At 55.2% G+C, this 14,227-nt stretch overlaps 1 protein-coding gene across 1 annotated transcript in view; it reads right to left on the bottom strand.

Annotated features, from left to right (window-relative positions):
- The window catches only part of SLC37A1 (solute carrier family 37 (glucose-6-phosphate transporter), member 1), a 39,055-nt gene that overhangs the window by 3,368 nt on the left and 21,460 nt on the right, over positions 1-14,227 (bottom strand). Inside the window, exons 10-16 of the mRNA XM_015569089.1 lie at positions 12,220-12,351; positions 9,494-9,584; positions 8,449-8,511; positions 7,864-7,949; positions 6,908-6,956; positions 5,754-5,827; positions 3,918-3,996 (exon numbers count right to left, since the gene is read on the bottom strand). Of these exons, the coding sequence (XP_015424575.1) occupies positions 3,918-3,996; positions 5,754-5,827; positions 6,908-6,956; positions 7,864-7,949; positions 8,449-8,511; positions 9,494-9,584; positions 12,220-12,351 (574 nt within the window). The remainder of the gene's footprint in view (positions 1-3,917; positions 3,997-5,753; positions 5,828-6,907; positions 6,957-7,863; positions 7,950-8,448; positions 8,512-9,493; positions 9,585-12,219; positions 12,352-14,227) is intronic.

The following is a 14,227-nucleotide window of genomic DNA, read 5'->3' as shown; positions in this document are numbered from 1 at the left end:
TCGAAACATTTCATAATAAAGAGTTCTGAGTCTAATGCTATAAAAATATCATTTGGAGAAAGGTAAGGTGCATAGATACTAAGACAGTATCAATGCCAGTTTCCTGATTCTGATCATTGTTCTGAGGCCACGTCAGGAGTTCCTTGTTCCGGGGAATACATACTGACTACATAGTTGCTGGTGAAGGGGCAGCATGAATGCAGTTTACTCTTGAGAGGTTCAGAAAAGATATGCTTATGTATCCATAAGTGTACATGTGTGTGGATAGGGGCGTGTTATAAGTGTGTGGGGTGAGAGAATGGGGGAGATGATAAGGCAAACATTGTGTGATTCTTTGTACTTGTCTGCAACTTTTCTTAAGACTAAAATTATGACCACAATATTTAAAAAAATTATAAAAACAAAAGAAAACAAATATTCCTCAAAATGCCCAAAGGCCCCTGTGCAAGAATGTCTGTGGGTGGGTTTGGCCATTATTCTCCTGCAGGGGACGGAATGATTGTGAGACGTGTGTGGATGGCGAACTGTCTGATGGGGGAGAGGCATGAACTCTGAGGGCTGGTCTCAGAGATGGAGGTCCCCACTTTACTGCTTTACGTACTGATACTCCCGCAAGTGCTTGCAAAGGGCACTTACTGCTTTTGTAACCTGAGATGTGACTGTGGTTTTCTTTGTCTCAGAAGAACTTCCAGGTAAACACGTAGGTTGTTCTCTAACCTCCCAAACACCACAAACGAACCACAATTGAATTTAAAACTCATAAACCCACGAAGAGAAGGAAGGTGAGAGGGTGTCGGTCCCTGGAGGGTGGGTTTTAAAGGACATGACAACAGATGTGGTAGGTGCTACTACATGTTCTAGAGCAGTGGTTCTCAACCTTCCTAACGCCGCGACCCTTTAATACAGCTCCTCATGTTGTGGTGACCCCCAATTTCATTGTTACAAATTGAACATAATTAAAGCATAGTGATTAATCACAAAAACAATATGTAATTATATATGTGTTTTCGAATGGTCTTAGGCGCCCCCTGTGAAATGGTAATTCGACCCCCAAAGGGGTCGCGACCCACAGGTTGAGTACTGCTGACCTAGGGGGAGGAAAACATAAGAAGGAGTAGAAAGCATTGTATTCCAGGCAATGAGACATCACTTTTAGATGAGCTAGAATGTTGTGATTCCACTCTCTCTGTTCTTACACATAATTAAGTGAAATATATTGAAAACATTTACAGGGGAATCGGGAGCAGAGGATGGGAGGGGGAGGCGGCGGGGAGGAAAGGGGAGCTGGCTGTGGTCTTGTCTAAAGCACTGTTCCCTATGTCCCTCCACCCCCCATCCCAGATTTCTCCTCCCCAACATCAATATTCCAGTGAACACCCCCTCCCCGAACACCCCCACTCCTGCAGGCGAGCGCAGCTTAACCTTTGGAGAATCTGCACCAGAGGCTCTGGGCTCCAGGACACCAAGGCCAGTGTCGGGCTCGGATGAGTCAGCAGCCAAGCACAGGGGAATGTGGGGAGGCCACCAGCGTTGCCAAGCCGCCGCCTGCCCGCCCACACACAGCAGGATGCTGGCAGCCAATGCCCCTCGCCCCGGGCTCTGGGGGCATCTCCTCAGGATCCCAGGGGGACCCAGGACCGGAGCACCAGCAGCGACACGCCTCCCCGGCAGCAGGGTTTCGAACAGGTGCCCAGCGGCTCGTCCTGGAGAACGAGCATGAAGGCCGGGCCAGGACCCGCGGTACCTGCGGAACCTCAGCGAAAGCAAATAAGCAGGAAAGGCCACGACTGGGGAGAAGAAAACTCCAGGAGTGTAACCCCCTCAGAGCTAACGGGCAACTAGGCTGGACCACCCGAAACTTCCACTTCTGGGTCTGAAAACCGGGCGGTGTCGGCGATTTCACATGACTCGGTCTAACAGCAGCCAGGAGATAGAGGAGGCCGCACGGAAGGGCAGGCGAACCTACAGAATGTTAACACCATGCGAGCCAGAGGGAAAAGGTCACTAGAGGTCGGACCGTCAAGACGCCTCCGAGAAAGAAGAAAAACACGGTACAGGTGGGAAGGAAAGAAAGGAAGAAGAGGAAATGGAAGATCAATCCAGAAAGTTCAACATCTGCAGAGTAAGTTTTCCAGAAAAACCCCCACAGAAAATAGCAGAAAAAAAGTAACAAAAACAAACAGAGCCCCCTGGGCCGGCGATGAGGGCCCCCGGTGCCCAGGGCACAGCGGGCGAAGAGAGGCCTCAGAGATACAGATGTGAGCCCATGGGGAAACCACGGCCAGACAGGAAGGCCGGGGCAAAGCGCCACCGTGGACTCCTCCGTGGGACACGGGACGCTTCCGCCTCAAACTCCGTGTCGACAAACTCCACATGACGGCAGAACTCAGACACCGTGGCCTTGGCGGCGGGCATTTCCCCTCGAGCCTTTCTCTGCTTCTGCCACGCTGGGCAGCACTTCCGGAAAGAAATAATGAGGGAGACACTGCCGTGGACAAGCGTGTGCCGTTTCCATGGTGACCGCACCCTCAGGGCCAGTGCACTGGAGCGGCAGAGCCTGGAGGTCCGGGTCCCTGCCGGGCCTCTGTGTGTGGGCTGGGGTCAGTGGAGAGGTGACACATGGTTCGGGTGCCCTCTTTCGTCCTCCGTGAGGTCGAGGGGTTCAGAGCTGCGCTTGGGTTTCTCCCACACAGCTCAGCGCGGTCCCTTTACAGATGCAGCGACTCCCTCTGAGGCAGGTACCTCTGCTTCCCTCTTGTTTTGAGAACATCAAGAAAGATGTGTTTTTCTCCTCATTCATTCTTCCCTCTTTTTGAGCCCCATTCTTGCTTTCTGGCAGCGGCCAGTGCTGCCAGCAGCTGTGATGGCCTCTAACAGCGGCTCACAGTGAGAGTTGTCTGACTCACACCAAGGCCTCCGGGACAGGAGGCGGAGCGCAGGCTGCACAGTCCCAGTCCATCATAGCCCGACTTCCCATGAGCGTGACTTCCAGCTGTGGAAGTTTCTCGTGGGCCACGTGAGCCGGCAGAGCGGGCCTGCTCCACACGGGGAGTCTAGCTGCCCGCAGACACCAGGGGGCAGAGCACCCACCTCCCTTTCCTGGACATGTCTGTAGGCCCAAGAGATGCCCCAAAGGGGATGGTCTCACTTTAAAACAAACATCAGAGAGGTGGGCACTAGCCTCATCCAGCAAATGAAGGCACCAACGATGAGGACAAACACGGGGCTGCTATGACCCTGGGGAGCACAGAAGCTTGAGCCCGAACTCCTAGACAATGGGCGGCCAAGGGCCCGCACAGGTGGCTCCGGGGCCTCCGCAGGGAGCGGTCACAGTGCACATGAAAGCTCCAGAAGGGCAAGGACACGGTCTGCTGCTGCCAGCCTTCGGACTGGCTGGTAAGAACAGGCTGGTGGTTTCCGGTGCCCACCTGCCCCTCTCTGAGGATGAGTTTCGTACTTGACCACCTTTCTGTCCTTCAGAACATGCTACTGAATGCTCTCCCAGACCATCAGCAAGGCTGCTCACACTGGAATCCGGCATGCTTTGGGGCCTGTTATTTTTCCTGCCATTTCCATTCACATAGATTCTGTCCTGGAGATGACAGTGACACATCACTGGGCCAGGCCGGAGTTTGCCAACAGGCGCTTTATGAAACCCTGGGTGCTTTCACACTGACAAAGAGTTCCAACCAGCCTCATGCCCATGTCGTCTCCGGAACCATCTGGCCAAAGAGGACAGACTGTGCCCACCCCCTGGTCCTCTGGGCTTGCACACGCTTCTACTCTGCTCGTATTTTAAGAAGGCCGGCTGATCCCAACATCACCAAAGCAATTGGACTCGTGGCATCTATTAATTAGGACGTGATGGTGCGGTTCCCCTGTGACAATTAAATTTAGAGCTAAAAATACCCACGTACCTACAGACCCGGTTCCGTCGATGATGGCGGTCACAGTGGCGAGGGCGTGGGAGTTTCCTTTCAGACTCTTGTGAGTCCCCTGAAGAGAGGGAAATCGGTGTGAAGCTCGTCCCAGGGGCCTCAGGGGGAGAAAGGAGCCCAGCCTTCCACAGGGCAACCTGCACAAGAACTCAGAGGAGCAGTTCTGAGCGTGGGCATCTGCCCTTACAGCCCATCTTGGAAAGACTGACGAGGTTTCGAGTGGCTGTAAGTCCTGCACCCACTTCCCCTGTGTTCATTCCTTATGCTACGTCTGTTATAATTCACCACCCAGTACGTCATTCACTAAAATCTATACGTTATTCGGATAGCATTGGTTTTTTTATCAGATGTTTAATCTCTTTCTGTCCCAGGTTCCCGTCCAGGAGCCCACATGACATTGAGTCCCTGTGTTGGCTGTGACGGGTTCCCAGGCTCCCTTATTCCTGGTGACCCCGACAGCTGTGAGGAGTAGGAGGCCCCTCTGCTAGGATCTGTCGGATGTTTTCCTCATGATTAGATGGGGAGTGGGTTTGGGGGAGAAAAGCTAGAGGATAAGTGCCGTTTTCGGCCCTTCACATCAAGGGCACACGTGTCGACATGCTTATCACTGTTGTCATTGACCTTGACCCCTGGCAGAGGTCGGGTCTGTCAGGTATCCCCGAGTCACATTACCTTCCTGTCCCACCTGCCCCCTGTGGAAGGAGGTGGCAGACAACCCACACCGAGGAGCGGGAGGCTCGCTTCCTCTTGGAGGGCCTAGTTTGGCACATGTATCTTCTCCCCATTTCTCTATACATGGAACTACTTTTAAAAGGTTTTGTATTTTAGTGCTGCGCTCCCTTCAGGTGCCAGCATATGATACCGTGTGACATGTCTGTCCTTCACGTTGTAGGTGGGAATGGCCTGCATTCTCGGGTTGGACTGGGGTCTCCAGGATCGGGGGTCACCTGATGCCTGGGCAGCAGGCCCTTCTCCAGGAAGACGGTCAGTGGTCCCTGGGGGTCCCAAGGCCGAGGGTGGTTCCTGCCATCGTGGCATTGACACCTACCGTCCTGCACAGGAACTGCCTCTTTACCACGGTGGCTTCCTGTCTGGAACATGTCCTCCCAGGGCTGGGACCCCATCTGGCTTGTCTGCAGGCCCCACACCCACGGAGGTTCGGGCACAGGGTGGGCACCCAGAGTGGGCTGAACCCGGGAGGAGTGGGCCTCACTGCCGAGGCCCCAGAGCAGGCTCTGGGTGTACAGCCCCAGGGCCTGCGAGGCCAGCACAGAGGGGTGAGCCAGACCACTGGCCTCACCTCAGCCTCCTCGTCTATAGAATGGGGGCTACAATCTCCCCTCATTTGCTCAGAAAACTCTTAAATGGATAGATACAGGTCATTTAAAAAAAGTGCTTCTAGCCTGGCACAATGGCTCGGGGGTTGAGTGTTGACCTATGAACCAGGAAGTCATAGTTCGATTCCCAGTCAGGGCACATGCCCAGGTTGCAGGCTCAATCCCTGGGGGTGGGTGTGGGGTGGGTGTGCAGGAGGCAGCTAATCAATGATTCTCTCTCATCATTGATGTTTCTCTCCCTCTTTCCTTCTCCCTTCCTCTCTGACATCAATGAAAAAATTTTTTTAAAGTGCTTTTCTAAACACAGCATTTCCTTCTCCCTTCCTCTTTGACATCAATGAAAAAAATTTTTTAAGTGCTTTTCTAAACACAGCACGGTACTGATGGAGCCCACTGTTGTCAGGGATGGAAGCGGTGGCCACCTCGGCCAGCACTGCCCTCCTGTCCCCCGGCTCCACGCTGAGACGCGCCCACTCACCAGGTCTGCGGAGACGGCGGTGGTGATCAGTGCATACGGCCCGCTGACCAGGGCCCCGCAGAGCAGCAGCATGGCTGTGGGAACCAGAAACCACAGGGGATTTAGGGAGCAGAACTGGGCCCCGGGAGAGTCTCAGCAAACCCCAGGTGGGCAGCCTGTCATCACAAAGGGGTCCTGCCTCAGTGGGATGCTGGGAAGGTGGCCCACACATCCAGGGCAGGGGCTGCCAGGGCCATCGTCATAAACACCTCCTTCAGAGTTGCCCCAAGACGTGCTTGGCCAGTCCAGCCACTTTCCCAAGAGACAGGCTGTGCTCAGACCCGGAACTCCATTCTCCCACCTCAATGGACAGCAGCTGCTGACACACCGAGGGGGCGAGAACCCAGGGCACCGAGTACACATGTGACCACACGGCCCCAGGATAGCAAATGCCCCTGTGGTCTGTTGGCCACCACCAGCCACAGCCTTATCTGCAGGCAGGCCTCCCTGCACTCACATGCTGGTCCCCGAGGTACCACGGTGCCTGTTTCTAAAACGCAGTTACTTCCTAAGCCGCCCTCTAGTTCACATTCCTCTGTGCAGATGCGTTTGGACCAGGTAGCAGCAACCTCCGTGATATCCCCCCATTAGCAACCTGCCTCCCCGTAACTTTCCGTGGGATCACACAGCCTTCATCCCTGCCCATCCCACTGCTGGCTTGTTAGGATGGAAACAGTATTTCTAGGTGTCAGAGCCATGAGTTGGCAGTGGGAGTTAAAAACAGTCCTTCAGGGTTATGCAATTGCCCCCAGAGTGGCAGTGACAGGAGCCCGCTGGGAGGAAGGCTGGGACCTGCACTGCCTCGCTCCTGCCTGCGCTCACCTGCCGGGGGTGCAGGTGACATCTGGCCTCTGTGCACCTAAGGCCCGAGGCAGGTGGCCTGCCCCCTCCCACACTGGCTCTCAACCTGCACATGGGCAGGCCTGGTGCCTGGGAGCAGGAGTCCTGTGGGCCTCTCCCAACGTCCCACCCAAAGAGAGTCATGGGGACTAATTCAGCCTCACCAAGTGCTCGTTACACCAACTAAATGCTCCTTTGTTAATTTTTCATTTCATTTCACCAAGCGGTGGGGTCAAAAGACGTGTGTGAAGGAAAAGCAGGGCCCATGGACTCACCGATGGTGGCTTCCAGGCCCATTTTGCTGATGGTGGAGAAGATGTAGAGCTGTGAACGGGCGGAAACAGGGTCACAGTGGGTTACGACAAGTGGCCGAGAGAGTGCCCTGGAGTCTGTGCTTCCGAGAAGCCAGGCAGGTGGCTCTCAGGAGCCAAGCAGACAGGGGCAGCCCTAACAGAATGGAGGCCTGTTCCCTGGCCGGGCGGGCTGCAGGCAGGCGTCTGTGGAGGGCCTGGCACACTGGCCTTGTCCCCAACACACGGGTCCCGATCGCGCTCGCTGAGCTGGGGGCCCTGAGCTGGGGGAGTGCTTCCTTCTCTGAGCTCCTGGCCAGAAGGACTGGGTTGGGACAGTTCTCCTGGAGTCTAACCACTGACCCCACAGCTGCCCTGGGGAAGCGGGGGCCTGAGGCCTGGGGGCCACATGCAGTCAGTTCCTTAGTGAAGGTTCTTGAGGGTCTGTGCTGGGCGGTGCCCACCACCCAAGATGGCAGAAAACTAGGCCTGGGTCTGGGGACAGTCACAGCCCAGCCGAGTGGCAGACCGGATAGTGACGATGCAAGCTGGGGAGCAATAATGTTACATGTAACATGTTGTAAAGACAGTCACGGTACAGTGTTCCTTTAGCCCTCACACTGACAGTGTGAGGTGCTGCTGCCGTCTCCTCACTTTGCAGGAAAGGAACCGAGCTGCAGAGCGGAAAGTCCCCTGCCAAGGTGGGCTCCACTCAATACCAAAAGCAGTGCGACCCGCTGTGAACATGCCTGCGGGTCAGCGCTGAGGGGAGGTGGGGATGGTGCCGGGGATCCTGAAGGGTCAGTGGGAGTCTGGGGGGAGGAAGCGGGGAGGCCGGGGCTCTGCAGGCCCACGGGGTTTGTGAGGGAGGTCTGCGCCGCGGAGGGAGCCTGGGCCGGGCGGGAGAGCCAGCTGGTGGAGGACAGAGGGAGGCAGCTCACCGTCGGGGCCGCGAGCAGCAGCATCAGCCCGCAGGTGGAGGCCCTCTTCCCCAGGCGATCCGAGATGACGCCTGCCAGGATCCCACCTGCCAGGCAGAAGGAGGTGCTGAGGGCTGCCTCCCAGGCCAAGGCCCCATGGAGAGGAAGCAGGATATACATATAGTCACAGTGGTGAGAAGGCAGTGACCTCCTCTCCCAAGTCCCCGTTCACGTCCTGTTAGCAGGAAGCTGCCTCAGCGATGCCTAACCTCAAACAGGCCGATGTGCTTGTGGTCAGACACAAGTGCCCTGGAGGCACCTCCCAGCAAGACAACGAGGGAGCCAAGGGGTTGCTTTAGGCCCTGAAAGCCCCCCTCCTCCCCCGTCAGGTCACTAACACCACCCGCTTGCCGCCTGCTGGGCACCCGTCTCTGGCAGAGCTCAGGTGCAGAGGCAGAGCCAGGACGCGGGAGGGGATGCACCCACGCAGGTGGTACCCAGGGGGCACATCGTCCTCTCAGGGGTAGGCCAGCTCTAAGAGGTCCTGGGCCCTGGGTGCTCATGTGCCACTGTTTGTACACACGGAGCCGGGGGGGATGGACTCACCGAAGATCCCGCCCACGTCAAACAAGGTGGACAGCTCGCCCGCCTCCTTGGCGTCCAGGTGATCTGTTAGACCGAAGGGCGTCGCTGTGAGGAAGATGCTCACACCACACCCTTGTTTCCTAAGCCTGATGCACACCGAGGAGCAGCCAGCCAACTCCGATGGAGGAAAGCAAGCAGCCCAGCATTGGTGGACACACAGAAAGGTGAGAACTAAACACCAGCCCCCCAGTGAGCACTGGTCCTGCTGAGTCTCACTGGCTCCCACTCTGGTTCAGTGTCGCCAGGGTTCCACGCAGCACAGGACACAAGTGGGGCCGCTAGACAGGGAAGGATCCCCGAGCTCTTTACTGCCTTCCCTGGCCCCCACAGACCCTGCCCCTGCTAACATGCCGGTCCCCCACTGTCCCCTCAGCCTCCCTCCTGTGACAGTCAGCCCTCCTGCTCAGGCACAGGACACGTCAGCTTGTCCTCATGACACTGGGAACATGTGGTCTGCACCTTTCCTGCTGTGCTCACACATGGGAGTGCATGCTGCTACGGAGCTGGTATGTCCTGTCACCACCTGCAGCGTCGGCCCTGCTGGACTTGGGAAATAAGACAAACTACCTGCTCTTCCCTCAAACTGGAGCTCGTCCCCAGGAAGCAATTTCCAGGTCAGACCATCAAACACTTATTATCTCAGCTCCCCAGGGCCTCTGCTCCTGCTCGCCACCTGCTGTGGCCCAGCGTCTGATGGAACTCGATTTAAATGGAGGCTGCCCTGGAACAGGGAGACCCCGTGGAACCAGCAGCCACAGCTGGGACGGACATGTCAGCCCTTTAACCCCATCGAGGTTAAGACTACGGCACAAAACGTGCCCAGCCCAGCTGCCTTTTTGTCTATACTTGTCCACCACTCATGTCGCTGGGTTCAGAAGGGTCTCTCACATCCTCACGCATCATGAGCCTCTGCTTTCCAAGTCCAAGGGACCAGCAGCTGAAGGGAGTTCGGATCCCAGCCTCCGCACAGAGCCTAACGCCTGTGCTTCCAGCCGCAGGCACTCACCGACACTTGTGATGTAGAGAGGGAGCCAGAAGAGGAACGTGTAGCTGACCAGCTTTGCGAAGAGCAGGCACAGGGAGAACTCGACCACACCCTGAAAGAGAGCGAGCTGCTTATCCCAAAGGTGCACTCACTGTGTTCACTTCAATATGCTACCGCGCCCCAGTTCCCCGATGCCCATAGACCACAGCCCTGGTCTGGGCTGGCACCTCCGGTGGCGGGGAGAGCGGCAGTGTGGCTGCACAGGATGCCTGGGATGCGGGTCCTGGACAACTCCCGCCGGCTCCTACAGCTCACGCTGCCCTCTAAGAAGAAACCCGTCTTTACATCAGCTCAGTCAGTGACAATACGCACTGATGTGACCCTCACACCACTTCGCTCTGAGCACTTAGCTACTGAAGTTCAGGATGAAGCGGAGAGTCACCTGGTTACTGAGTATTTCATGGCTATTTCTTTCTCCCCTGAAACCAAAACTCAAAACCACCGCACGTTATACAGTGGCAGGGAACACAGAACATGTGCCCCTTCTCTAAGGGATGGGGGCTGCTGCGCCCTGCCTGCCTCCAAACTATGGGTGCTGGGGAACCCTGGAAGAGCAGTGCAGATCTTCATTAGGAAACGAGGGCTGGAGTTTGATGGCTACCTGACAGTGCCTGTCTGTGGTCCCTGGAGCTCTCCTTTTAGAAAGAGCGGGTGCCTGTGAGCCAGTTCCGGTACCGCCTGGGAAGTTTTAGTGAGAACCGGGTCACACTACCCCCCGGCCCTCCCAACGCTGCGTGCCCAGGCCCCACCACAGCGAGGCAAGCACACGCCGTCTATGCAGTGACCAGAGGACTCCTCTACGTCCTGAGCTCCTCCAGGAGCTCTGTGTTCAGGAGCTGGTGTTTGCACAGGGGGTACCCCAGCGGGAGGGTGTGTGTGAGTCACTGCATCCTCACCATGTAGCTGGCGTTGTGCTCAGAGCTCTAATTAAGTGACCTCCTTCAATCCCTGAACAGCAGTAAGCATGGCACCAGGCATTGAGTCGAGTGACGGAGGAGGGAGTGGGGGCTCCGAGTGGCTGACACTTGCTGGGACACCCAGCTCCTCGGAGGCAGGGCCGGTCTTAGCCTGGCCGGGCTCTCAGCCTGCTCTCTGCACAACCCCACTTGCATTTCTTAACTAGTGTGTACCCCACTTTCAGTAAAAGTATCCGAGGCAGCTACACAATAAGGCACAACAGAAAGGTTGTCTAGTGTTAACAAGACAATTTTAAAAATAACTTTCTATTTAAAACAGTGTTTCCTGCAGGCCAGCCCAGAGCTCTCCCTCTTTCAATGGCGGGCGGCCAGGCGGGGCTGCAGTGCCCTTGACTGAAAGCAGGTCCGGGCTCCGGGCCCATCTGTTCCACAGTGGGTCCCCCAAGTCCCTTTATGGCTGTGACTGCGTGATTCTACGCTCTGGGTGCGCCCTTCCCCCTCCAGCTCCACACACGCACTAAGGGGCCTCCGGGGCTACGTCCCTTGGCCCCGCTCACGGAGGGCGAACATCAGTGAATTGTCTTGGCCGTGTGAGAGCCATGCCGGCTCCTGTGAGTACGAGTGCCCACGAGCAGCAGCTCAGGAGTTTCCAGAGCGGTCCCCATGGCCTGGCTGTCGTGGCCCACGGGCAGGGTCGCTCTCCCTTTTCCTGCTGCTTCTGCTCCTGTTGTGCCTTCACCGCCTCTCTGGTCACTGTGTTAGAAGAAAACGGCTTCTACCTGCTCTGTGACAGTCCCTGGTTCTCTGCTGAGGAGCCCATGAATCTAACACCAGAAAACCCCGAAGCAACAAGAGATCTCACCACTGCACAACCCCCCCCACCCTCCGCTTTTTTTTAAAAAAATATTTTTATTGATTTCAGAGAGGAAGGGAGAGGGAGAGATAGAAACATCAATGATGAAAGAGAATCATTGACTGGCTGCCTCCTGCACGCCCCCTACTGGGGATTGAACCTGCAAACCAGGCACGTGCCCTTGACTGGAATTGAATCAGGGACCCTTCAGTCCACAGGCTGGAGCTCTGTCCACTGAGCCAAACCAGCCAGGGCCCCCAGCCCTGTCTTGAACACCTTCTCCCCGAATCTCCTTCACATCTGGTCACATACAGGGCCCACCAGCAGGCAGTGTGCATGCCTGTCTGCCCAGAGCCAGGACCGGCCACCTCCCTGCACACAGCTCGCCTCATCTTTAAACAGAACAAGCCCAGGTTCTGTGGCAAATCAGCTTTCGTCTGCACCCTCGCCCTCCTTCCTGGTAGAGCACGGCTCAGTGAGACCAGGTCCGGGCTCTTAAAGCACTTTCATGGGTGAGGAAGTCGAGTGGGCGCACCCCGCAGAGCAGAACGCACGGCCGGTGCCTCCCCGGGGCCACCTCAGGTCCTCAGGGGCCAGCAGGCGGCTGGGAGGGAGGCGTGAGCACAGGGCGTGGAGGCCCAGCAGGGCCAGGGACTCAGGTTTTTCAAGGGATGATGAGAGGCCTGTTTGTCTATGAAATTTCTGAACTTCTAAATGGAGACAACTCATTTCAAAACTTTTTAAAACTGTGAGGCAGACAGACACTGTGGCCCTGCTCAGGGCTGGGCTGCCTGTGAACTGGCCCCGCTGAGGTTCTGACCTGTGCACTGTTGATCACAGTTGTCTTTTCTAAGGCCAGTTTCATCCACCACATGCACAGATGCCCCCTTTGGAAGTCTCCCCAGGCCAGTACTCACGGGGATTTTCAAGGCCCCGGTGAAGCTGATGGCGGCCATGCTGCCCCCGCCCTCGGCTGGGAGGGTGATCACGTGGTTCTGATGGACAGCATACTTCCCATCCGACAGCAGCAAGCACTGCGTCTCTGGGTCCTGGAGGGGGCCCGTCGGAAAGAGAAAGAAGAGGTTGTCAATGCCTCTGGCGAAGGGAGGCCAGGGTTCCTGATGGCTAAGGGCTTTCTGAGGGTCTCAGGGCATCTTGGGGAACATTCTCACCACAGTCATTGCTTAGAATCATCAGCTTCCCCGTGTCTTTAGAAAGCACTAACCAAACATGCAAAACCCTCTGACCCAGCCATTCTAGGACTCTGCTTGTGAAAAGTAATTTGGACGATGAAAAACTACAATAAAATGAATGTCAACCACCATTGAGGAAAACTGGTTAAGTCCATCCATAGTAATAATATATCTTGCAGTTATAAAAAAAGTTTTAGATTTTAATGACATGGACATATGCTCAAAAATACTCTAAATTATATTTTATCATGATCTCAAGGAATATATACATATATTATGAATATTTATATATGTTTAAATATCTCTATATATAAAAGGCTAATATGCAAAGTGTCCCCTCAGGAGTTCGACCGGGAGACTAGGAGTTCGATTGCTTGCTATGATGTGCACTGACCACCATGGGGTGGCGTGGAACGAAGGAAGGCCCTGGCCAGCAGCCAGCAGCCAGGGAAGGGAGGCCCTGGCCGGCAGTTGGAAGGAAGGCCCCAGCCAGTAGCCAGCAGCCAGCAGCCAGCAGCCAGCAGCCAGAGCCCTGATCCACCCTGATCGCTGGCCAGGCCTAGGGGCCCTACCTGTGCATGAATTTCATGCACCGGGCCTCTAGTGTACAGATATAACAAGGTAACTATATAATGTATTATAGAGAGAAGCTAAATTCTGACCTGGCAATGATTATCATCAAGTGGTGAAATTACATGCAATTTTTATGAAAATGTCAATACATGCTTTCTATGAGCCTGCATTTTTTAAGGAGCTCACAACGAATGAACATGATCATAACTAATATTATTTTAAAATGCATAAACCAATTCTGATATTTTATAAATTTAGATTCTGGACATTGCTAAAGGACAAGTTTGCACTATTAAAGCAAAGGACAGTGGTCCCCAAGGTGGGATGGGGTTCCAAGTCTGAGCAAGATGGCCTGAAACTGTTGCTCATGACTGAACTATGAAAGTTCAAGGACTTAAAATGTTTCTCTGTATTTCAGACTTTCCACAAAATCACACAGCCTGTAAGTATTTATCTCACTACAGTCTATGCCAGTTGGATTACAAATGCAGTTTATTAAAAACAAAAAGATGACAGTGCACTGCCATATCGGTCTCTCAATACTTAGTGAAAAACAGCAATTGGGACAATGGGGGGGCAGGCGTCAGCCATGGTCGCAACGTGGGCTCAGCCCAGCACCTCGTGTGGGCAGCAGGACGCCATCCCGAGGGCTGAGAAGCGGCTTCCTGGCAGACGTGGCACAGGGGACTGGCCTTTGGGTAAACATGGTCATGTTTACCACACACGTGATGCTTCAGCATGATGATGACAAGCCCCCAATGTGAAAACACACTGTCTTCCTACGGCCAATTCCATACAAATACATGAACACAAAGAGCTGCCACTTGAGTTTGGAAATAAACGTTTCTCTCATGAATTATGCTAGCTGTCCAGGTAAAGAGACTAAGTCACAGTTCTCAACCCTGGCTGAGCCCCGAGTCTCCTGGGGCTCTGAGCCAGTCTGGGGTACAAGCTGCTCCTGGACAATTACAGGGGTCCTAGGAGCAGGCCCCAGCAGGCCCAAGGTGCTATACCGGCTGAGAACTGCAGAACTCCACGGAGTTTACAAACACGAAGTAGGCAGTGCCGCCTGAAAGGCAGTCATGATGGGGGCTGAGTAACACTCCACTCAGTTCCTGTGGGTCTGAGCCGGGTCACTCCGGGAAAGGGCACCAGGTTT

This window comes from Myotis davidii, unplaced genomic scaffold (genome assembly GCF_000327345.1).
Source record: "Myotis davidii unplaced genomic scaffold, ASM32734v1 scaffold512, whole genome shotgun sequence".
Lineage (NCBI taxonomy): Eukaryota > Metazoa > Chordata > Mammalia > Chiroptera > Vespertilionidae > Myotis > Myotis davidii.
This window is presented reverse-complemented; position numbering and strand designations above follow the sequence as displayed.